Here is a 24,118-nt window from a genome sequence, read left to right as displayed (position 1 = left end):
GTTCTGTTGAAAGCCACTCAGGCCCTTGCTACCACTGTTCGCTTTCGATCAATGTCTCGGCGCTAATTCCCCTCGTCAGCATGTCCGCTGGGTTCTGACTTCCAGGACAGTGGTTCCAGCTTGCGGGGTCGCTTGCGGACTGAATCTCATTCACCCTGTTTCCTACAAACGGCTTCCACTTTGAGGCTTGTCCTCTAATTCAGTGTAGTGCAATAGTCGAATCCGTCCGATAGAACGTCTTCATCTGGAGATTCATTGTGTCGTTCAGATGGCGGGCAAGACGTGTCCCAATCACCGTTCCCATTAGTTCTAGACAAGGGAGTGTCAGTCGCTTGAGCGGCGCCACTCGTGACTTCGCGAGCACGAGGCATGTAGACGTGTCTCCGTCTTCGCCCTCCACTCGAAGGTAGCGCACGACCCGTAGGCGAGTAAGCTTGCGTCGCGAAACACATGAAGTTGAACCGACCTGGCGCCTTCTGCTGGGCATGACCCGTAGGCGAGTAAGCTTGCGTCGCAAAACACGTGAAGTTGAACCGATCTGGCGCCTTCTGCTGGGCACTGCATGGTGCAGCGGCCGACGGCCAGAGCCTTCAAGAGTGGCAGTTCTATGCACCACCGCTGCCACAGCTCGGAAAGGTCGTCAGGCAGCTCCGCATCCCAGCCGATTTCACGTTCCCACAGCTGCTAAAATATGATCTTGACCCGAATCATGTACGGAGTGATAAGGCCCAGGGGGTAGAAAACTCGATCCGATGCCTGTAGCACAAAACGCTTGGTGTTTGCTGTAGTGCTGACGAAATGCAATACTCCTTCCATGGGAATCAGCAATTTGTCTTGGTTGTGCTGCCACACGAGTCCGAGAACCTTCCTTGGTTCTTGGGATGCTTGTGGTTCCTCGGTCTCATCCAATCCACACTGTAGTTCCGCAGCATTGGACGTCCACTTGCGGAGTCGCATTCCGGCTTCAGCCATGATTGCGTTGGCCTCATCGTGAATCTGTCTGGCTTCACCAACGTCGGAGGCTCCGATAAGTAGGTCGTCCACGTAAAACGCATTCCGCAAACGATCAGCTGTCTCCCTGTGTTGGTCCTTCACGTTATCCAGGTGGTGCATTAGAGTCGCGGTCAATAGAAAGGGGCTTGAGGTGGTCCCGAAAGGCACTCTGGTCATTCTCCATTCTTCGATGTTTGCTGCTGCTCCTGATGTTGGCTTCGTTTCGAAATACAAGAATCGGAGAGCATCTCTGTCCTCTGTGCGAACGCCTATCTGCAGAAACGCCTTCTCAATGTCAGCTGTGATGGCGACCTGAAATAGCCTGAATCGCACCAAGATTCCCACCAGGTCGGCGTTAAGCTTGGGGTCCTTTTCCAGATGTTCATTCAGTGGGCTGCATCCCGGCCTATGTGATGACACATCGAACACGATCCGGAGTCTCGTGGTGCTGGAGCAGCTGCGTACTACTGCCTGGTGTGGCATGTAGTAAACTCGTTGAGTGTCAGCTTGAGGTGCCCGCTCGGGCACCTTTTCCGCATGCCCTGCCATCATGATGCACTAAATAAGAAAACAATATGCACAAAATCCACTTCAAACTTTTAAACTTTTTTTTTCCTGCATAGAAGTGCCTGTTTTGTTTTTTCGCCTTTAAAATGTTTCTGTTAACGTTTCCTGTCTGCCGATCTGCCGATAGGGGGCAGGGGCTTTGTCAAGCTGCACATTTTGCAGCTTTTTTCCCTGTCTCCGTCACCCATATGTACAAATGGGAGTAAATATATTAATTGAATTGAATTGAATGTAGTTCCTGATGGATCGGTCGTACACATCAAGAAGCTGCTCGTTGCGGGATAGTCGTTTAAGGAGCCCCTCCAGTCGTTTGTGAGCCGTGACTCGATTGTCTTGGAGGTCTGGTCCAGTCTCTTCCCACGGCAATGCAACTTCATAACGTCCGTCTACCTTCGTGATTGTGCGTTCAAACTGGCGTTTTACAGCCTCCAGTTCCTCGCTGTTGGTTTTCGGCTCATCCGTAATTCCGAGGCTATCGAGCTCCCAAAAGCGACGCAGTGTCGCCTCATTTTCGTCGTGCGCCCGCGTGCTGATCTTCAGAACGCAAACTGCCGTGTTTGTACTACCCGACAGGGTGCTGTGCAAGAAAATCGGACCCTGGAAGGTCCAACCGAAAATTGTGTCGATTGCAACCATGTTCTCATTCTCTCTGAACCGACGAACCTCGCCTCGGGTAACCTTCCAAAGCTGGTCCGATCCAAGAAGAAAACTGATGCCACGTCGGAGCTCCGTACCTTGGGTCAGTGTCATGTCCGCGATGAGTCCTCCGCCAGCCTCGATGCTTCTCACGAAGTCGTGGTCCACCGGCACTTGCAGGATGTCGTTGCAAATGAAAGGTACTTCGATAGCCTCGAGGACACACTCTTTTCCGTCATGCTGACTGCGAAGGCGCACCTCAACCAGCCTGCGTCGTTGGGCGCGTGTCGATGTTTCCCCGAAGGTGTTCAACTGAAGGTTCGTAGTACCGATCACTCGGAGATTTAGCTTTCTTGAGACGTCCGTGTGTATGAAAGTCCGCTGGCTTCCTCCGTCGATGACGCCCCGAAAGTGGCTGGTTGCACGATCTCCTACGGCGGAAGCTCGGAAAGTCTGCAGAAGCACACCCAAGTCCATCGTAACGTTGGAGTTAACGACGCTTGTGGTGTTGAGATTGGTGTTAACTCTCTTCGGTGGGGTCCAGTTGGGGTCACACATCGAGCTTGCATGCTTTCTTCCACATGACGCACACTTCACCTTCCGTCGGCAATCTTTGGCGCGGTGTCCTCTGGTTGTGCATCGGAAGCACCTCATGTCTCGTGCCAACCTCCTTTTCTTCTGTTCAAGTACGAGGTCGCCAGAGCAGGACTCAGTTTGATGTTTTGCAGATCGGCAGAAAAAGCAGCCGACTGCGTTTGTGTTCAGTACAGCTGCGGTTGGCCACGTCGTGTGTCCCCGCCGTTCAATGTAGCCCTCACGCGCTGGGGTCTGCCTCGGGTGGCGAGTCTCTGCGGCAATTCCGGCTCTCTCCCTGCTCTCTACCTCGACACGAAGAAACCCAAGAATCTCGGCGAGCTCACCTTCGGCATCTTCGGATTGCAGCGGCGAGGGACAGGTCCGTGCAGAGGAGAGCGAGTCGATCGAGCGGCCGGCGTCTTGTCCTGTTGTATTTGGCGACGTTGGATCTCTCTCCGACGTCCCGGACGCCCTGTAGGCGGTGTTGCCCGACTGCCGCCTGTGGTAGTCCAGCACAATCTCCTTCGGCAGGGTCCTGAGAAGAATGTCCGACATCATTGTGCAGTAACTCGACGATCCCACGCCGAGACCTCTTAGCCCTTGGATGTTGGTCTGCACATGGTCGTAGATTCTCCTCAGTCCACTTGTGTCATTCGCGGACGCCACCGGCGGCAGAGATCGGAGCTTCGCCAGGTGGTCTTGTTGAATTATGTGCCTGTCGCGGAACCGCTGCGTCAGGATGTGGATGGCATCGTCGTAGCAGGCCGCCGTGGCCTGTAGTCCTGCGATTGCGGCAGCAGCTGGTCCGGTGACGAGTGTGCGAAGGTAGTGGAACTTTTCCGATCGTGTGATGGTGTCGTTGTTGTGAACAGCACCACTGAATTGTTCCCAAAAACTCTGCCAACCGCTGACATATCCGTTGAATGTCAGGAGTCGCAACTTCGGGAGCTTCACTCCGCTTGTCCTGTTGGGAGGAGGTACTCAAGCTGTCGCCGATGTGGTCTCGTTCAAAGGCGCCGGCGTTGACAGTTCCTTTTGTCGTAGCGATGCAATCTTGCAGCCCAGCAGCGCTAGAACTCGGGTGGCGTCGTCGTCGTATTCGAATACAGTCGCGTATTCCGCGACGAGCTCCTCTAGTGGCACTTGGTCCTCGATCTCCGCATTTAGAGACCGAAGCGACTGGTTGCATGTGCTGATTCGTTCTCGCCAGGCAGTCACCGTGGCCAGATCCGCTGTCTCCAGTCCCGCCGACGCCTCGCTGATGAGCCTTGTGGTTTGCTCCCTTTTGACTCCGCGTTTTCCTTTAAGCCGCGCCATCGTTTGCCGTTCACGAACACGCACCCAGCTCTTTCACAGCGTTCCAGTGATGCGGTCACAAAGACCAAGTCCGCTCACCTCGTTTGATGTTCATTCCCGGGTTTCGGCACCATAGTTTCTGTGGCAGAAGCTGCGCGTGGTTCTATACTAATTAAAGGAATTCCCAATAAAACAAAAATAACTATATTAGATCAATTCGATTACGGAAATATGCTAAACACAGCCATTGTTCAGGTCGGCGTCGCCGCGATCTTGTCCGTTCGAGTTCCTTTGTTCGACTCTTCGCGCGTCCGGCGCTTTCCTCCTCCCGTCTTGCCCTCACCCCAGCCCCCATCGCCGCGCTGGGGCTGCTGGAGATGTCGGCTCGGGTTTCCCCGGCGCGTGCTTCAGAGGACGAGAGCCGGGGTGGAAATGGCGTTCTGGAATCGGCAACACGCCCACCTTGTTTCGTTAATGAGACTACACGTCTCTTCAAGCACGACGACGCTCGCCTTTCTCTCTGGTAGAATAATAAAAGGTAGATCAATACTTGGTGCTGTACCGGTACCATAGAAAATTACGCGAATAGATAATTGTGAGTGCACTGAATCTGAGAGGCGGCAATCATTTGACGTCTGCTTCTTTGAAATAGCTAATATGCCTAATGATATGCAAATACTGCTGAGTGTGAATATGTCTGACTTAAATAAGTGGCAATACCGAAAGAGCTTTCTAGGTACATTGCCTTGCAGTGCACCAGGATAGATTTTTTTTATCAAAGTTTGAAGAGCAGGTATCAGTGCCCATGCGCAGTCTGCATTTAAAAAGCATGGAGCCGTGCGCTTGCCAGGAAAATGAATAGAAAATTGCGATTCTTTATATAAGTGCACTGCAAAGTACCTTAGTCACATTGATTCGTGGGCAATACCGAAGATGCAGAGCACTCTAAGAAACCTCTCGCGATTATACTTATTATAGGCCTAATGACTCTACGGTCTAAGGTGCAAGCTCGGCTAATGACGAAGTTAAGGCTAAGTGTTTTAATAGTATACGTAGGTCTATCATGTAATGCTCGAAATAGTATTTAAAGGACACATGTCATAATCGTTGCAACGTCAACTTCATTTTTAGTTCTGAAAAACCTTAGATCCTATCCTAGGCTACCCACGTGCGCTACAGAAATCGTTATTTGGTAAACCTTTAGAGGAAGGGGCTGTCTGACTGCTTCAAGCACGCACGAAATTCCTTGTTAAAATCGGATGCCATCGCGGCATTTTTGCTATGTAGATCTAAATGTTGCATCTGCGCCACTGTGTCATCGGTGCACGTGGTATGTGCACTAAAAGATCATCTCACCGCGGAGATAGATTGTATACTCACAAGAGAAGGCTGGAAGCTTCTGGGAGAGGATGGGCACTTCAGGCGAGATGACACCGCATCTGTCACCCTGGGGGTCCCAATCGTATGGAACGAAGGCACCGCTACTGAAGAAGGGGAAGGCTAGACGACCTTCGCTTGCAGCGCTGCGGATCGTGCACGAGGAGCAGAACGGCGCTTACGAGGTGGCCGATGTTAGAGACGCGGCGGCTCACCGAGTTGTGTTTCGCGATGAGCAACGGGGGGACCAGAGTCTAAAGAAATCGTACGAGGACGCGCGGAAGGGAAAAGGGGGCATGTTCCTCTTGAACGAGCTACTTTATCACAGAGACTCGATCGCAGGAACTAGAGTGGACCAGCTGGTGTTGCCGAGATCGAAACGAGAGGAAGTGCTGCAGCTGGCTCACAAGTCTCTGTGGGGCGGCCATCTGGGACCGAAAAGGACAAAAACCCGCATTAAATACAGCTTTTACTGGCCTGGAGTCGAGCGTGACGTTGCAGAACACTGCAAGACATGTCATGGATGTCAGATTCGTTCTGAGAGAAGACGGGGGGGTCGAGTGCCCTTTACTCCGTTGACAAGACCAGATCATCCTTTCCAGGTCGTGAATGTCGACGTCATTGGTCCCATGGGCGCTCCGACGGGAAGGGGCCACAAGTAAGCTTTGTGCGTGATGGATCTTTGTACACGCTGGCCGGAGGTCGTTTGCTTACGCTCTCTGACAGCGAAGGCCACGTGTGACGCCCTTCTCGAAATTTTTTCTCGCACCGGCGTGCCCGAGGTCATCTGCTCAGACCAAGGGACGAACTTTACAGCAGAGCTGACATAGTTGATGCTTGAAAGGTTAGGATGCGCTCCGCGATTTTCCACTCCAGATCACCCAGAAAGCAACGGAGCGGTGGAACGGTGGAACCGCGTGCTGAAAAATATGCTGTTTCACGTTATGGAGAGGGATTCCAGAAAGCGGGACAGGTTAGTTTCGTTCGTCTTATGGGCCTACCGTGAAGTGCCCCACGACACGACAGGGGTCCCTCCCTTCCGAATGCTTTATGACAGGAACCCGACCGGACCGCTTGCGATACTCCAGCTCACCTGGGCAGGCGACGTAAGCGTGCCCGACACGTCGAGAGAAGAACCTGCGAAGTACTTACGACAGCTGCGCGAGCGGCTGGAAATGGTCGCTGAGGTCGCCGGACTAACAGCTAGTGTGCAGCAGAGAAACTACGCAGAAAGGTACAACCGTACTGAGCGTGCCAAGACATTCCAAGTCGGGGATCAGGTACTACGTTTTGACACAGACAGGGCAAGTAAGATGGCGCCCAGGTGGATAGGGCCGTTAGCTGCTATTGGGCGCGAAAGACAGAACTCTTACCGAGTCGAGAGGGAGGGTAAAGAGACGACGGTAGTGCATGCTAACCTACTCAGACCTTACTACACTAGGGTTGGACACGTCGGTGTCGTTTTTCACGAAGATGAAGACTTCGGTGAGGTGGACTATGCGCCCCGAAAGGGACCAGCCTCCTCTGGCGGCACGAATCTCGCCCCCGAGAAGCTGGCCCATCTGGACGAGAACGCTAGGGAGGCGGTTGCAAACGTGTTCTCGAAACATGAAGCATTGTTTGACGGGACACCGGGTAGAGCGAGCGTGGGAGAACACCGGATTGAGCTGGAGGAAGGCTTCCACCCTAAGAAAGCGTATCCTTACCGGGTACCGGAAGTGCTAAGAGGGGAGGTGAGTCGACAGATTAGCGAACTCCTAGAGTTAGGGCTCACCTATACCGTAGAAAGTGACTTCGCGCATCCGGTGCTTTCCGTCTCCAAGAAGGATGGGACCGTCCGCCTGTGCGTGGACCACCGCAAACTGAACGCTGCGACCCGTTCCGATGCATTCCCCATAACGAACGCGCAGGAACTCCTCTACAAGGTTGGGCACGCACAATTCATAACGGTAGTGGACCTCCGGCGCGGTTATTGGCAGGTGCCCATGTCACCCGAAAGCCAGCACCTCATGGCGTTCGTCACGCACGAGGGGCAAAACGCGTGGCGGGTGATGCCGTTTGGGCTCAAGAACGCCGCCGCCACCTTCCAACGAATGGTGAACACGCTGCTGTCCTCGCACCGAGACTACGCCATCGCGTACTTAGACGACATCGGCATATTTTCTCGCACATGGGACGAACACGTGAGACATGTGGACATCATTTTTAGTTTGTTGCAGGCAGCGGGCCTGAACGTAAGCGCCGAGAAGTGCCAAATGGCACAGGGTGTAATCCGGTTCCTGGGGCACATGGTCGGTTCTGGGTGTCATAGTCCTGACCCAGAAAAAGTGGCGGCAATGCGGGGTTCGGAAAGGCCGCGAACTAAGGAAGAACTCAGAAGTGTGCTCGGACTCTGTGGATACTACCGCGAGTATGACAATAACTACGCAGCTATAGCTATTCCGCTCACTACACTAACGAGGCGCGGCGTGCCTGACCCGATCCCGTGGCCGCAGGAGGCAGAGGACGCGTTAATTAAACTGAAAGATTCCCTCTGCAACGCGGTAGCACTGTACACACCAGAACCTCGCGATCCATACTGGCCCTTCCCCGACGCGTCTGCCACGGCAGCCGGTGCATGCCTTGCTCAAGTCGGGGAGGATGGGGCAGAGAAACCAATAGCTTTCGCCAGCCATCGCTTCACCCCGACCCAGACCCGCTGGTCGACCATAGATCGCGAGGCTTTCGCCATAATATGGGCGCTAAAAACGTTCGACTACTGGTTGTTTGGAGCCCGCATTCATGTTGTGTCACACCAGGCATGGGCAAAATGCATGCAAATATGTATCGAAATACAAATACAAAATACTTCGTCAAAAAGTATTTAATTACAAATCTAATTACTTTTCCAAAAAAGCATTTAAGCACAACATACAATTACAACCAAATGTATTTGGTCTCCTCCAGGGATAAGCAAAATACATGCAAATATGTACCGAAATACAACTACAAAATACTTCGTCAAAAATATATTTAATTACAAATTTAATTACATTTCCAAAAAAGCATTTAAGTACAAGATGCAAATATAACCAAATGTATTTGGTCTCCTCCAAATACTTTTCCAAATACATTCCTATAAAATTTGCGTCAGCGACTTCAGGACACCTGCAGCGGGTTTCTGGGTATCTTTAATATTGCATCGCACCCTCGGGAGTTAGTGTGCGAGGCTCTAGTAACGTAATACAAATATAATCACAAAACATGTCATCAGCTTGGACGTAATTGGTGGAAAAAGTACAGAGTTTGAAGCGGCTTTTTTTGTCGATTACATTTTGGTATAGATGAACAGAGAACCGAGACGACCAAGACGCGCAGCACTAGCTAGAGAATGTTTTATTGTTGTAACTCGCACCAGTTGTGGAGAATCTGGACGAACCGCGCATTTAGAATGACCAGGCAAAAATATGGATGGAAATCAGGTTGGAAAGCATCACAAGTTGTCACAGGCACTTATTTAGCCAGTCTGCCTATGAACGTCGATTTCGTCACTATTCTTGCCCTGGACTAGCACCGTAATCACAAAGTCACTAAACGCTTGTGCTTGATTGAGAGACACTGCATTCGGTGCAGAACGTAGTTTTCTTCCTTCTCTGGACAGTGACAATAAATTTGAGGGATGTATTTTCGCCCACAAAATAGTATTTAATTGCAATTGTATTTGAAATGCCCAAGTTTTAGTATTGAAATACACACGTCAAATACATTACTCGATTTGTAATTAAATACAAATGAAAAATACACAATGTATCTGAAATAGGTATTTCAAATACTTGTATTTGAAATACTGCCGATCCCTGTGTCATACCATAATCCCCTAAGCTACCTCACGTGTAGCCCGCCGCATGGCGCAAAGCTTGCGAGATGGGCGCTCGCCTTGCAGAGGTATGACGTGTCCGTGACTCACTGGAAGGGTGCGTGTCACGGCAATGCCGATGCGCTCTCACGACTTCGGAACTGTAATTGGGGCACTAGCGATAATCCTGGAGCCACGTCGCCTGAGGTGTGCGCGAACGTTCCCCCTTGCCCGTAGAGTGAGGAGGTGATTTACCCACCTCAGAGCTGGAAGAATGGCGGTGAAACTAGCTGCTGGGACTTGTTCAGCAAGTGATGTGTTTATTTTCTTTGCTAGGCTTTGTTTTGTTCGTACATTTTACAAACGTTCCAAGGCACGACTGTCAAAACACTTTTGTTCAAGCCACTTTGTTTGCTCTTTATTCTTTGCGCAGCGCATGTACTGCCGAGAAGACTAAATTTTGTTTCCTTTTGTAGTCACGCGGCCCTTTTGTGAATTTTACTCTGTACAGTGAGGTGTAAGGCCGGGGTAAATAGTGTGCATGTTGCGGCTGCTTCGCCGGCGGGTGTGTGTACTTTTATTATTTGTTTTTGCTCCCGACGCCGTCCGCCCGAGTTTTCGGAGCGCGCGTGTTACCCGATCCGGGCAGTCGGCGCTCAGGCGCCAGCCAGGCGGCGAACAATGCACGGGCCGATTAGACGAGGAATTCGGTTCTGGCGGTTGGAGAACTGACGGGGTATTATATTTACTGTCGGAAGTTTATTGGACAGGTGTATACCACTTGATCTTCTTCTGTTTTAAAATTATTTGTCGGTCCTGGCCAGAGGGAGAGAAGGACCTTTCCTACAAAGCCCCGGGCGAGAGAAGGACGATTTTGGCGTATGAGCTGGGCGCGCACGCAGACTTGGAGGCGCGCAGCAATGATGCCGGGTCCCTGACTTTTTGTAACGAGGTACAGAGTCAGTAATAATTCGGACTAATAAACACCTTGGAAAACTACAACCACCTAACGGCTCCTGGACTTGGCGGCACCAACAGAAGACGCCGAGGACCATCATCATCAGAGAAGCACGAAGGAAGAACAAAGAACCAAAAAAGGAACTTTTACTGGGGCTGTCTGACTGCTTTAATCACGCACGAAATTCCTTGTTAAAATCGGATGCCATCGCGGCATTTTTGCCATGTAGATCTAAATGTTGCATCGGCGCGACTGTGTCAGTTCTTAGTTATCTGGCTGCATCATGTGAGGAGTTCTACAAAAGCATCATTACGACTAGCCATAAAGGGTGTTCATTTGTAAGTCGAATCGTTCCTTCCTAATCGTAGGTCGCAGTAGTTTTTTTTATTTTTGCAGGCTATTTTTGGGGTGCATATTTTCTGAAGTTCAACCTTGCATGCGCGCCGTACTTGGAAACACTAATGTTTAGGCTTTCTTTGATCAGCTTATTGAGTGCCAAAAATGCGAGGAATGTCGGGCCCTTCTTATCGGTACATTGAAGTCCATCTTCTTTGTCACTCAACCTGCATTACTATTGCAGCATACCATCGATCCCCTTTCTTGTTGGCGGTCTAGATTTAATAAATACCCAATCAGTTTTTCTTTCGAAAGTTTTACTGTGCAGTATGTACACAGGAACTTCTGAAAGTAGACTCATATTTTTAATACGAGTCTACTTTATGGCATAATATTTTTTAGTGTTCACAGTGTGAATAAAAAAACATCCGAAGGTAAGTCATGGCGCATCTTTATGTTTATTCCTCGAATGATATAGCCTGACATACAACATGAACCAATCTTGTTAGCAGCAGGCTACCAGTGTCCAGAAGTAGAAACTTGTCTTTGTGAGTGCAGGTATTTTGATTCGAGTTCGATGGTCTATTGCAGGGCGCAGACTGTGGATTTGGTACGAGGAAGAGGGTCGTGACCTGTCAAAGATCTGATGGCACCGTTGTGGACGACCAGTTTTGCCATCTTGTGAACTTCACATCGTCTGTCACTGCGATCCTCGGACTTGACTGGCTGACCATTGGGAATGATGTCCACGTAAGTCGGCTATGCTGACACCTATTTCCTGTCACAGTTTTGTAAAGCTTATAAAAATAAGCAAAAGTAATGAACAAAAAATAAATGCTTTGTCACGATCAAAAATAATTTGCTTTACAGAAGTTTCATTGTAAAGACAAACTGAAAATTTCTAACATTTCACCGAATTGTTTGCTACGTCTGACTATTCATAGAGCTGAATATTTGGAATGTATGTTTTTTTTTATCCGCTTCCTCCAACTGTAGCCTAGTGAAGTTCTTGGTAAGAAAGTCGAGAATTTAATTAGTTACAACTTCGGCTTTATTACAATTCAAGCTATGAAAGACAATACCAATAAACCTTTGCTGACGTCTCCACAATTCTGCATGCATATCATATCTCCATTCCAAGGCACTGGTTAGTAAGGCTATATAAGCCGTAAATTGCATTAGATTCCAATAGCGCCGTATGAAAGATAAAATATATAATACATATGTATCGTAATGATGATGTCGCGTTACTTACACCTACTATGTATTTAATATTCAGAGAATACGGCTCTAAATCCCTTAGGAACTTGTATTGTTCATTGCAGACTGTTGAAGACTGTTACGTCAAGTGCCCCCATGGCTGTTCATTATTTCCGTGGTCTGAGTGGTCTGCATGCAACCGAAACTGCGACTCCGGTGAAATCCGTGAGTGGTCTCTGCTTAAGCTACCTGTTACATGTTAAAGTCGCTGACAAGTCAAGAAATTAATAGCAAGACTTGATGTGGTGAATGTTTCATGCCTGGAAATGGGCTTCTTTCCTGGATGAAGCGTTCATCTCAAAACTTAAAAGCGATATTGTTACAATCCTGCATGTTGTGCAGGACCCTTGTTAAATCCTTCTTGTGACTTCAATTATTTCTTCGCAAAAAGTGGCCCTGCGTGTGCTTTCTCGTACAGTGAATAGAGAACCTCATTAAGTATCGAAGTTACTCGGCAAATAGTGAGAGAAGAAATAAAGTAGTCTTTTCGACCAAAAATCAGAGTGTGCGACGTTACACTTATGTGAGCGGAAAAATTCAAATTATCAAACTAGCTGCAAGATTCCATACATGACATCTCGGTAAAATGTTTTTGTTTCCTTATCACTGAGCGAAATACCTGAGGGTGCAGTGATCGGCTCTGCGAATGCATTGGGAGAGGGGGGGGGGAGTTCGTGGCAAATAGTTTTAGACGATTTTTGAGCATTTCTTTGTAATAAGTATATGCTATCACATCTTTTGGTTTTATTCCTAACGTTTGCTGACTGGCAAGACAGAAAATTATCTAATCACATTGAGTAATGCGAACTTTTATTAATTTCTTTACATGCTCTTTCAAACTCCAAGCAGTGAGTCGACGATGATAATGCATATTAAGAATTGACAATTATGTAGACGCCTTTTGAGATTCTTATTCATACATGGGGTCTCCAAACGTTAATAATTTGTTAAAATATACTTATTTTTTTTTTGTAACTAATGCCTATGCAGAATATTGTACAATACTTCGTTGATTTTCTCGAAACGAAATTCGAAGATAATGTTTTTACAAGCCTGCCCGCAGCTTGGAGATCAAATGATGCCTAAAGTTCAATAACAATTACGGTCCAATAAGGCTTAATTATCATCGAGCTATCGTACTTTTCAAAACTACTTAGACTTCAAATTTCGAGCGTGTCTGCACCGCTGGGAAGAACTCAAAATACTTTTTTAAGAAAGCTTAGTTGACAATTAGTTCTACGTAAAAACTCTGATTCAGTGCGCGCAATATATGCTACAAAATATTCCCTGTGATGTTTCACCTAACACTATTTCAGTGCAGTCCACACATTTCTAATAACGGTTTTCTAGTTGGTTTTTGTTTTAGCTTTATATCGGATATTTAGAGTTTTGTATACGTTGCAGGGAATCCGCATAAGCGTTTCTTAGAGCTTGGCAAGAAGGCTGCATCAAAAGCATAATATTTTTGTGAAACTGATGTCCTTTCCAGTTGGACTACAAACTCGATCGCGGGGTCTCATAGCGGATGGAAAGCCTGGGAACCGTCGATTCTGTCCAACTGAAATGCTGCAAAGCCGACCATGCTGGAGTAAGTATTTATTTTTCACGGTATTATTTTTTCTGGTAAGTTTTAAAAGGAATAGTTCTCTTATGGGACGTAAATATAGGTGAAAAAATAATATACTGCTATGGTTGTTATGGGCTTATATATAAAGCGATAAAAGAATATTTTATTCTTTTGGTCTCAACCAAGAAACACCAATACCGTTATTGACTTATAATAACAAAGGGGCGACCGGCATTCTGGGAATTTATTAAAAATGACTAAATACGTCCGTATATGACGTATTTTCAGGCTTAATTAAGTACCTAATTAAGTCCTGGCATAAATTATTAATATTACGTTGCACAATGCCGTGGCGTTATTTATTTAATAAGAAAAATATATTAACGATATCCAGGTGGCTTTTGCTCTCCAATTTCTGCATGCAGGTCTTTCGAACACGTGTGTTTGGTCGATTTGTGGCTGCGATAATAAATGATCAAACTGCCAATTGAGTACGGTAAAGCAATATTAACCTATACATTCCAAGGATGCCAGTGTGCTTCAATTTTGTATCATTTAAACTTGTGCTAATATTTGCAGTATCCTATTCCAATACCACATCATCAAGATAAAAAATGTTAGGAGAAAAAAGAAACAAAAAAAACTTCCAGACACTGTACAAACGTAAAATGGGAGACGCTTCGTCATGGTTCGCTGCCCTGTGACATACTGAATCAACATTTGCGTTTAGTACGTTCCACATTTTTCTTTCAGTTAAACAAAGCGTGATTGTTTATACAAGTTTTAATATTAAAGAAGGATTTTGAGATAAATTGCCTGGAACACAGCATGAAGAATCATTTTATTGATCATCTAAAGATATTGAGTACTTACTCTACTTCGTTAATAGCATCCATTTTGCCGCAGAGTAGATCGCCTTTTATGTTGCTCTGGCACTTGTGTTTTTCTCTTCCTACAAATGCTTGGACAGCTGACCAAAAATTTTAAAATGAACGTTCGACGAGAAGTTCTTAAGCTCTGGCGAAAATATTTCTAGACATAGAACTACATGACATTATTGGAATTCCTACATACCCGTATTTATTAAAAGATCACCACTTGTGGTCTAGAAAACGATCAATAGTGGCGTGCTCCTAACGGTAATAAAATGTCTGCGGACCACCTTCTTTCGACCGAGTCGAATTAAATTTCTGTCATATTATCACGAGCCGCAGTCATTCTCTTCGTCGCTAACGCTCTCCTAATCTGGCCATAAACCTCCGGCTCAAGAACACTACACAACAGGGGTATCAAGGGGCTTAAAATAGAGGGAGTGGTGAGCCGAGGAATAATGGGACGCTTTTGGCCAGCGGGGATTAAGTACTTTTCCCGGATCTTTTTATAAAACTCGAGCTTACCGGAGGCCACCTCCCAAGTTTTTCAGTATACTTTTTTTTTTTTAAATAACCGCTAAGCCTCGTTGCTAGGTAACTTTGACAGCGGGTTCTTTACTCTGAACCGACATTTTGTGGACACAGGCTGCCGCTCACCTCAGCGAGTCAAACGACGGTGTGGAAGCTCACTTGATATTCTTTCGCTTTTTTTTTTTTCTGTTCTGTCTACGTCATCACTCTGTCTACCTCTTCGCTCCCTGTGGACGTTAGGGGAAATAAATGCGAATGTCATCGGTCATACTCAGCCGGATATAATGTTGGGAGGGGAAACGATACTGAATCGAGTCTAGATCTATATACTTTTAGTCACACGCGTCTTGTTGGGGTGATTGATGACGTCCGACTCATTTTTCCCCAATTGTTTCGTGGCTTATTAATATTTTTTTTGTGCTTCGCGGCTTCAAAAATACGTTCCTGGGCTTGTTTAAGCGTTTAACTTAATTCGGTTTTGTAGAACGCGTGGTCGCGGCGTGCCTCCCCGTTCTGAAACAGAATAATAAAAAAAAAAAGAAAAAAGAAGCATCGATGCGCTCTGTCCAACCTACGCCTGTATTGTGGCGCCCTCTTTTAGCGCGTGGCGAAACCTTTTGCTCGGAACGCTGGTTTCCGACGAAGTTTCTAGATGTCTCTGAAGTGCCGGTACTCCGAAAATACAATTTCCTCGGCACGGTACGATAATGGTTTTCGCCACAACAAGCGTGAACGAACGTGTAGCAGTGCAATGCACACGACTAAATAACATCGCGTTTAAAATGTCGCATTTATAAATAGATGGACATACGGGATGCATTGGAAATACTCCTTGGGCGCTGAAAAAAGACGGGGCACAATTATTAGAAATGTTGCCCTCTTATAAAGAGGAAAGAAGACGACGTTTGTGAGTGCGTTATAGAACTTCCAAATAACGCTTTTTTATGTTGTTCCGATACTCCCAGAATAGTAAGGGGATTTCCAAGGTAGGCGATGAAGTCGTAGCTTTGAGAATTAGCACTTCGAATACAGTAGTTGCAAACATATTTACCTACGCCTTTATTTGACTCGTGACTTTACTCTTTATTTACACAATCTGGCTATGGTAAACTGGGCTTGGGGTGGGGCTAATAGGTTGTTTTTTAATGATTTAACGGAACTGCGCTGCAAATTATTTCCAATAATCGACACTGGGACTAGGAATACGACACGACCTACACAAGTATGTCGCTATGTTATAGCTTGACTTAAAGTGTTCAAATCGCTTTCGTACGGCTACTGAGTTGCGTCACACGTAATTTGTCGCTTTCAACACCTTTGGCCAGAGCGGCGCGGGCGCTCAGCAGAGTCATTATGAATAGTAAGGAGCCTTGGCGAGGCGGGCGTGCAACTAATCTCGTTCAAAAAATTCTTCTGGGCATGCGACTACTTCAAAATTTTGAGAGTGCTCTGTCAAGTGGGAAACGGGGACAAACATCAACGCCTACGCCCGCAATCACCTATAGGCTTGCAGGAGCGATTCGCATAAGCGTCGGTGTTGAACGTTTGTTTGTCTAAGACATGATTGCAAGTGAATGCTAACGTTGACCGCTTACTTTATATATATATGAAAAAACAAAATTTCCTGAACGCTAGCGAGCCTTCTAGTATAAGTCGGAGAGGAGCTTTAATCAATTACTTGGTTTCCAATATTCAATACACCCATGCAAAAAAAAAAATATTGGAAACAGACAAGAAACTGAATTGGTGTCCGATAGCTTGGGTCAAACACTCAGAAATAAAAGTGGGCTATACGTATTATGAGATATAATGAGTCATTGTATCATATATATCTAATCATTCACCAAATAATGCAATGTTACACATAATTTTGTGGATAATTTGCTCACAGTTTTCTTATTGAACGCGAGCGCTGAAGAGGGCGCCGCGCCTCCTTGCAACGCAGAAATGCTCTTGCACCGCACAATATATCACAAAGCTTCCCATTTCGATCTCCCGTCGGTGAGGGGGTGACCGGTAATGCGGACACATCTCAAAACAGGGTCTTCATAATAACATTATTGGGCTACTTTCGTTCTTAAGTTTCGTTTTAAAGGAAATAAATCTTGCCCCAATACACCCGCAGAATTTTGAAACGTCTTTAAATGTTGCTTCGTTTCGCAAATGTGAGTTTTTACCGCGCACCATATTTCTCGGACAACGACGTGAGCTTGCAAACGGCTACCACAAGACGGGAAGGGCATTTTTGGCTGATCGGGGGATTTGGTTTTAATTCTCAATATAAAGCGCTTATTGCGCAAAATAATGCGGCAGTAGAAAAAAAAATTTTACCACCATATTTTGACGCATTCTTTTCGGACAAATATTATTTCGATCATTCGTTAGGAAAGGAAACTGAACCAAATAATTTCGTTAAAATACAGTTTATTTGTTGAGACTAACTGTGGATTATCTACTTTTAATTTTTCACAGTCGGTCGGCCTATGACAGAATGTGGAGTTCCCCGATATTTTATTTTTTAAATATCGCGGGAGCGCCCATGGGTGGGCCGCTCAGAGCCGTATATCGCCGAAAAATGAGGCAACGTGAGAAAACTTGAAAATAAATAAGCGAGCGGATGCGGAGAAAGCTCGTTCATGCACGAGCGTAGCCTGCTAGGTTCGTCTGGCGAGAACACCCAAGCCCGGTTCCTTATCTGTCGGCAAATATATCTGCCGCAGGGGCTGCGCGCAGTCAGCGGAAGGGCCTGAGAATGGCATATCTTTCAAACGCCCGGCCTTCAGCACGCGCTCCGTGCCTTCTTGCCGTGCTTCGGCTGCACGCACGCGCTAGGGGCTCCCGCGAAGCTGAATCATCGTCGAAGGGAGAAAACTCGCGCCGGAGGCGGGACAACTCGGAACTCCTCCCTCTCCTTCTCACCCCCTTATACTCAGTCTTACTTAAACTCCGATCGCAGCCGACCTTACGTTTCGATGAAGCCAATCACGACGCGAAAAAAAAGTGTTCTTCTTTTCTGGGTGTACCATCGCCGGCTAAACGTATACGCGCAAAATAAAAAAAAAATCATGAGCCATTCCTGTCTGTGTAGGGGGGGATGACTAGCGAAGCTGTTAAATACACGACACAGACCCGCCCCGAGGAGCCGGAGGAAAGTAGACACGCGCAACGGGACTGCCACCTGGCGGAAAGTAGACACGCGCGACGGGACGGCTACCCCGGGAGAGCGGAAGGGAAGAAAACTAGACACGCAAGCACTTACTAGGACGACAGCAAGAGGGCGGTGCGAGCGTAGATATGGCGGACGCGGGTTGCACAGTGGCACATTTTTGAAAAACATTTATTATCTAGTTGTGAGTCTTCTGAGCTTGAAAATGGCTCCTATTGATATCTAGTCTACTGAATAGACCTATTGCTAAATTAGCCAATCATCAAGGAGAATGCAGGAAATAATGTCACACAGTAAATGTTCTAAAGCAAAAGTCTGAAATGCAACCATGCACGCGCGTTCGTCAGCGCTTTATTTTGGTGATTTACTTAAAATATTTTAAAGGGGGAAGGCGTGCACGTGCGGCGCGTACGGCGGTGCAAGCGTAGAGCTTTTAGTCACTGCACACGAAAAATCCGGGGACCCCTAGCCATAAACAGCTGCGTCGTAAAAAAGCGCAGGATCGCCGCGCATTCACTGCTCGTGATCGGTGCAGTCCTAATAGAAAACGAACAAAAGCGACGAGCAACGTGATAATGCATTTTCGGTTCCGCTCCATCGGCTCCCTTGAATCGCAGCATCGGCTGGGGTTGGAGGAAGTCGGGGTGTCGCGACTATAGCCAAAGATGCTAGCAGATTAACGCGTTTCTTGTCGGCAAGTGCTCATTATCAGTCGTATCGCCGTACCAGCCCGCGATTAGGCGTTGACCGTCTTGCGGGTCGACGCTTCCGTTATATGTTTAAAAATAACTGGAGAGCCGTACACTCCATAATAATGTCTAGAAAAGGCACGCATATAAATCTATTTTAGTTTACCCTATCAGACTATGTAAACGTTACAACATTCGTAATCATATCTGACTGAGGGAAGGGGGTGGCAAGTTCCGGGGACGGTGTCCGGAACCTGTTCATTTTTTCTGTTTTTCTCTCGCAGACGGCGTGTGCCTGACTTTTGCGTGGAAGGTGGTCAGCGGAGTTCTCAAGTGCTTCAGGTCGGATGGAGTCGTCGTCGAAGGTAATGTTTAGCCACTCAAAATAGCAAACATATGCTAAGTTATCATTCGATCCTATTTCGTTCAGAAAAACTGGTCGCTCGGGAGATTAAAAAAAACTGAACGAGAAATGTCTAATAATATAATAGGTTACTATACGGTAGAGTACGAAGAATTCGACGAACTTGTTGACGTAGCTACTAAGAATATGAAAAATAAACACAAAACAACGAGGACGGACATGTTCGTTCTCGTCTCTTCTTTGTGTTAGCTTTAAACTTTTAGGTAACTGTAAACGATGCAGTACAATAGTGCGCAGTGCGGCACTATAAATATTAATAAAAATATGCTTAGACAACTTCGGGCATATACCGCATTTCTTACAATAGTTAACTTACTGCTCTATATTGTAGCTCGATGGAATGAGACAGAAATTAGCGCGATAACGGAAAACTAAATGAAAATTCGCGCTTGCATTACCGAAAATGACAGTGCCAAGCAGCGCTAACCGCAGAAGCTTGTATGAATACGAATCATAAAGAAATTACGGTGTGCATAGTCTAGTGCCGTTTTGAACTCAGACAATTTTGTACTTTATATTTAGTTGGTAGAGTAGGCTCATAACTACTTTACATATTAAAATAATTCTAAAATGTCGCGTCACAAAAATGTATTTTGTAAATTTTTGGACTTGGAATTTGCCTTACGTTGCCAATTTGTCTATAAAGGAAGCCGAATTTAAAATATTCTAACTGTCATAAGAAACAAGAGGCTTAGTCTAAACAACTCAAGTTTAATTTAGTTCAATAAAACGAGAGTTATGATTTATTTCCACGTTTTTTCTTTACATGGCCTAATCACTACGGAAGAAAATAACACATAACTTAGGATACTTGCGATTTATTATAATAACATATTTTACTTACATACACCAAGTAATACGACGTAAATCACTAAACTCCATTGCGCATTCTGGTAGTATTGTATTCAAATATATTTCGACTAATGTCATTAACTGAAACACAGAAAGCGTATCATCATTAAATGGCATATATTTTTATTACTAAAGACAAATTGACATTAGGAGTTGACACTCGGCAGTCAAGTAGAACGTTTATTTAAATCAAAGCAGATGCATGAAGAAACAAGATCCATAGATTAATAAATTAACCGTGCTACTAGATTTGAAATCGTATAGTATCAGTATTATTTTTCTTCGAAAACGAACCTTCTTCAGATACTCGTGGTACCTATATTTTTAGGGTAGAAATGGACAGAAAATTAGCTTCCCCAAAAACGTGCTAACGTTACAGGAATGAGTCGAGACTTAAGTTACTCAGTTAAAGGTATAATCAACATAGTAAACAAATTAAAAAAAAAAACAACCTGGGAGTCGTTTTTCAATTATCGCTTTTTTGGTGTGAAGTATCGTGAAAAAAAAAGAAATCTTTTTGTTTTTATTACTGCTGCAGAGCATGATATGTTTCCTTTATGGAAAATATGTTTTTTTAATATTTAATTCTGTCGAGAATCTTTCGATTTCACAAACACACATTTGAAAATGCATCACTACAATTAAGTTTTTTTTAAATTTTGTTTCTATAAAATGAATAGCCAAACGACTTTACCTAATAGATTTAAAAAAAACGGCTGTGGTTGTTTTTCTTCTAATAGAGCCAGTTCGCTGCGTATTTCTCTTGATTGTGATTTGAAGTCAACCCGTACGCTTTCCTGGCTATAGAGCACGGTGTAGTATAGAGGCATACATCCTCTATCGTCCAGAATTCACAAAGCCTGAAGGAAATAAAAAATGAAAACATAACGCTAGAATGCATCTGTTATGCCGGCGGATATTAAATCTGCCAAGGCAGCAGAAGGAAGTCAAGGAAGGAAAGCGCAATAAAGCAGCATAGAGCCAACTTTGACTCCTGTTTTGTGCGGTGCATAAAAAAGAGAATGAGTGTGTTGCGCGTATAATTTTGATTCTAAAGAAAATAAAAAGAAAAGTTAACGACTACTGAATATGACGTCGAATGAGCTACTATATATATATATATATATAGATATGGTAGAGCTCCACTCAAGCGAATGAAATTGCATATTCGAAATTTTAATGTGAAACCCTTGAAACTAGCGCCGAAAACGAAAGAATGTGATGAACTTACATGGTCTCTGAAGCCTAGGCCACAATCTTGTATCTTTGATCCATTCTCTGACCGATTCCATTCCATAAGTAAGACAATACGAGAGCTATGTTGAAATATAGATATCACATAATTAAATAAACTCCCGAAATATCGAAATTACCTAAAGAAAACACACAATTTCAACGTGAAATGTAAAAGAACACGAAAACAAAGCTCCGGTGGTGGCCGCTGCCGCACACAACGCGGAGCAACGGCGAGAAACTGAAGGTCGGCTATGGCGGCCCGGAAAGCGCTCGAAGGGCGCGCCGACTGGTGGCAGCTTGAGTAATTAACTCCCTGAAAGCGTCTATAAGTCTCTCTTCTCAATAATGTCTTTAGTTCTAACACACAGATTTTGATCATTATGAGTTTAATTACAAGGAATTATAGCAGAAGTTTCCGTTCCACTTTAGTTTTGCAGAATAGTGAAGGAATATTAAACAACGTCAAATAAAATGTTAGACAAACTGCAGAATATCACCAAAACATTTACGGTCTCTATTTTTTTATTGATGGCGCGCATTATTTTCTCATTTTTAGGCCATTAATCTAGCCTTAGACAGAAACGGAACAATTACGGATCCTTAGTACACTAAAACGAAACATCGAGTAATTTGTGAGCGTTTTAATTATCTCGAGACGTGGTGGCCTGTGCGAATCAATAAAAACAAAAAAAATGAACCTCAAGATGACGGCATCAAATATCATTAACAAGTTTTTCTTCTTTTTTGCCAGATTTCCCGGAGAATATCTTGTTACTTCATGATTATTGAGCATTTTCCCTCGCTATGTGATCTTACATATCATCGTGTTTCCTGGAAGGAAATATTAACATTTCTGTTCATCAACGTGCGCGTGCCGTATTTATTTCCTACAAAAAACGAAAGATAATAACTCATTCCCCTTCTACGAGAATGACCCTTTGGCCGATGCGGCGTAATATGAACAACAAAATCGTTAAAAATGGGAATCTGTTCTTAATACTCGGAAACAACTCGCGTCCTTTCGTGAGTACAGCCCCGGGGAATAGTGGGCACTCCACTCCTTCCCTTGGGCTCTCTACCTAATGCCTCCTCTTAACATGAGCAGGCTCCGTGTTCTGCCTCGGGTGCAGGGGGAAGCAGACATCAAAGGCATCCCCCACTTGGGAGTCTCCCGATCCTCGCCTCCCCGACGTCGGTGAAACTAGCTCCGGTCTCCTGTAGAGGGTGCTCCGCCTCGTTAGCCCTACTTATGTGGAAAAAGCGAACCGCCAGGTAGACGGCCGTCTCTGAGTGCTCTCACATATTTTCTATCTTGTTTCACCTATTTCAGTTATTTACTTGTGCGGCTGCCACTGATCTTGAAGAGTTCTTTTTTTTTTTTTACGTTTTCGTCTAAAAATGATATTTTGTAAAGGAACGGGGGTATGAGAGTACTTGACTGAATATCGTGCCGAGCATGCCGGATGTTCGTTGCTGTGATTAGTCACGATAACTGCTACGTTCTCGGTCTAGGATCCTAAAGGTGCCCTAAAGACGTTTCTCCTATAGCCTAATTATAGCTAAAACTCACTCAGCTGGCTCTAAGTGTCCTAGATATTTCTAAATCATAACGATACGCGGTTGATTTCCCTATTAAAATAGCAACCAAGTATCAAAACACACCGAGGTGATCTCCGGCGATGAGAGGAGCATGTTCCAAAACCAGGACCACTGTCAGCCAATATATAGCGAGCAAAAAATGCTCGCGCCTCTGACCGGTGGAACCGCGGAGTGATATCTCGAATACGTGCGGCTCGTCGCCCATACAGCCCGGACTACAATTCAACCACCGAGCGCGAGCTCGAGAACTGACGCCCAAACAAAGTACTCCCGCGGAAAAAAAAAAAATAAAAAAAAATGCAGCAATAGTTTACTGTTTTTGAGACGATTATTTCAGTATTATGTACCCCCTTAGCGAAAAATTAGAACTTTTTTATAACTCTTACTTTCCTCCATCATCTACCAATGCATACACGTTTTGTAATAACAGCGTTCGCAATCACCACCAAACGTCGCGTTTTCATTGGCCACATGCCGTCCTGGCGGCCGGCACAATGCGCCTCCCTTTGCCGAAGATCTTTGATTGCTTTCTCTTTAATATGGAAGTCGGCCGCGCATCGTCATGATTTAAGAATTTCTCGGATGCTTAGAGCCCGCAGTCTGACTTATCGCAAGAGATTGGCGAGCTCAGAAACATCCTTAGGGCACCTTTAATTTATGATATTAATAAACTAGTTTATATATCGCATTTAATTTAAATAGATGGAATTTGGAATGATAAGGCGCACTTTTGCGGAAGCTCAGCCTTCAGCGAAGGCTGAGCAACGGAGTAGGAACGACTGGACAACCACAGTTGACCTCAGAGTCAGCGAGACATTCTTGAAATGAGCTACAGCCAATTCAGAACGCAAATAGAAATAAATATGAATCACGGCAGGCGATTTTTATTTTGATCTTAAAGCAAAATAATATGATTCGTGTAAACATTTGCAGCATAAATTATGGTAAATCGTATAACGGAGATGTTCATTTTTTACGTCACCTTCTTTTTGTAGCACCATCAAGTTTTCATTTTTTTTTTCGTTTTCGTTTATATTCAGCTGAGAATTAAAATACGCGTTGTGCTCATTCACATTAGTTTTTTTTTATGACGGGATGCCGTACTCCAGGTGTATTACACGTAATGAAGTAAGTCGTATATAAGAGACAAACTATGAACAAAAATGCAAACGTTTTATTAAGAAATTCTTCATTGTAAATTACGTTTAACTATAAGAAAGAAATAACAAAAGGAATAAGAAATTAAACAAATACATTAAAAAATAGAGTAAACACAAAACAAGTAAATAAACAAATATGATGACGAAACAGAAAACAAACCATATCAATGTCGAGTTAGTTGGCTGCA

The 24,118-nt window shown here is 45.2% G+C and overlaps 1 protein-coding gene across 1 annotated transcript in view; it reads left to right on the top strand.

Annotated features, from left to right (window-relative positions):
* Window positions 1-24,118, top strand: part of LOC8038693 (thrombospondin type-1 domain-containing protein 7A) — a 287,547-nt gene that overhangs the window by 135,380 nt on the left and 128,049 nt on the right. Inside the window, exons 22-25 of the mRNA XM_042294639.1 lie at window positions 11,166-11,324; window positions 11,900-11,999; window positions 13,324-13,422; window positions 18,944-19,024. Of these exons, the coding sequence (XP_042150573.1) occupies window positions 11,166-11,324; window positions 11,900-11,999; window positions 13,324-13,422; window positions 18,944-19,024 (439 nt within the window). The remainder of the gene's footprint in view (window positions 1-11,165; window positions 11,325-11,899; window positions 12,000-13,323; window positions 13,423-18,943; window positions 19,025-24,118) is intronic.

The sequence above is a fragment of the Ixodes scapularis genome, unplaced genomic scaffold (genome assembly GCF_016920785.2).
Source record: "Ixodes scapularis isolate PalLabHiFi unplaced genomic scaffold, ASM1692078v2 PGA_scaffold0__279_contigs__length_252992795, whole genome shotgun sequence".
NCBI classification, from domain to species: domain Eukaryota; kingdom Metazoa; phylum Arthropoda; class Arachnida; order Ixodida; family Ixodidae; genus Ixodes; species Ixodes scapularis.
The sequence above is the reverse complement of the archived record's forward strand: the minus strand, read 5'-3'. Positions and strand labels throughout refer to the sequence as shown.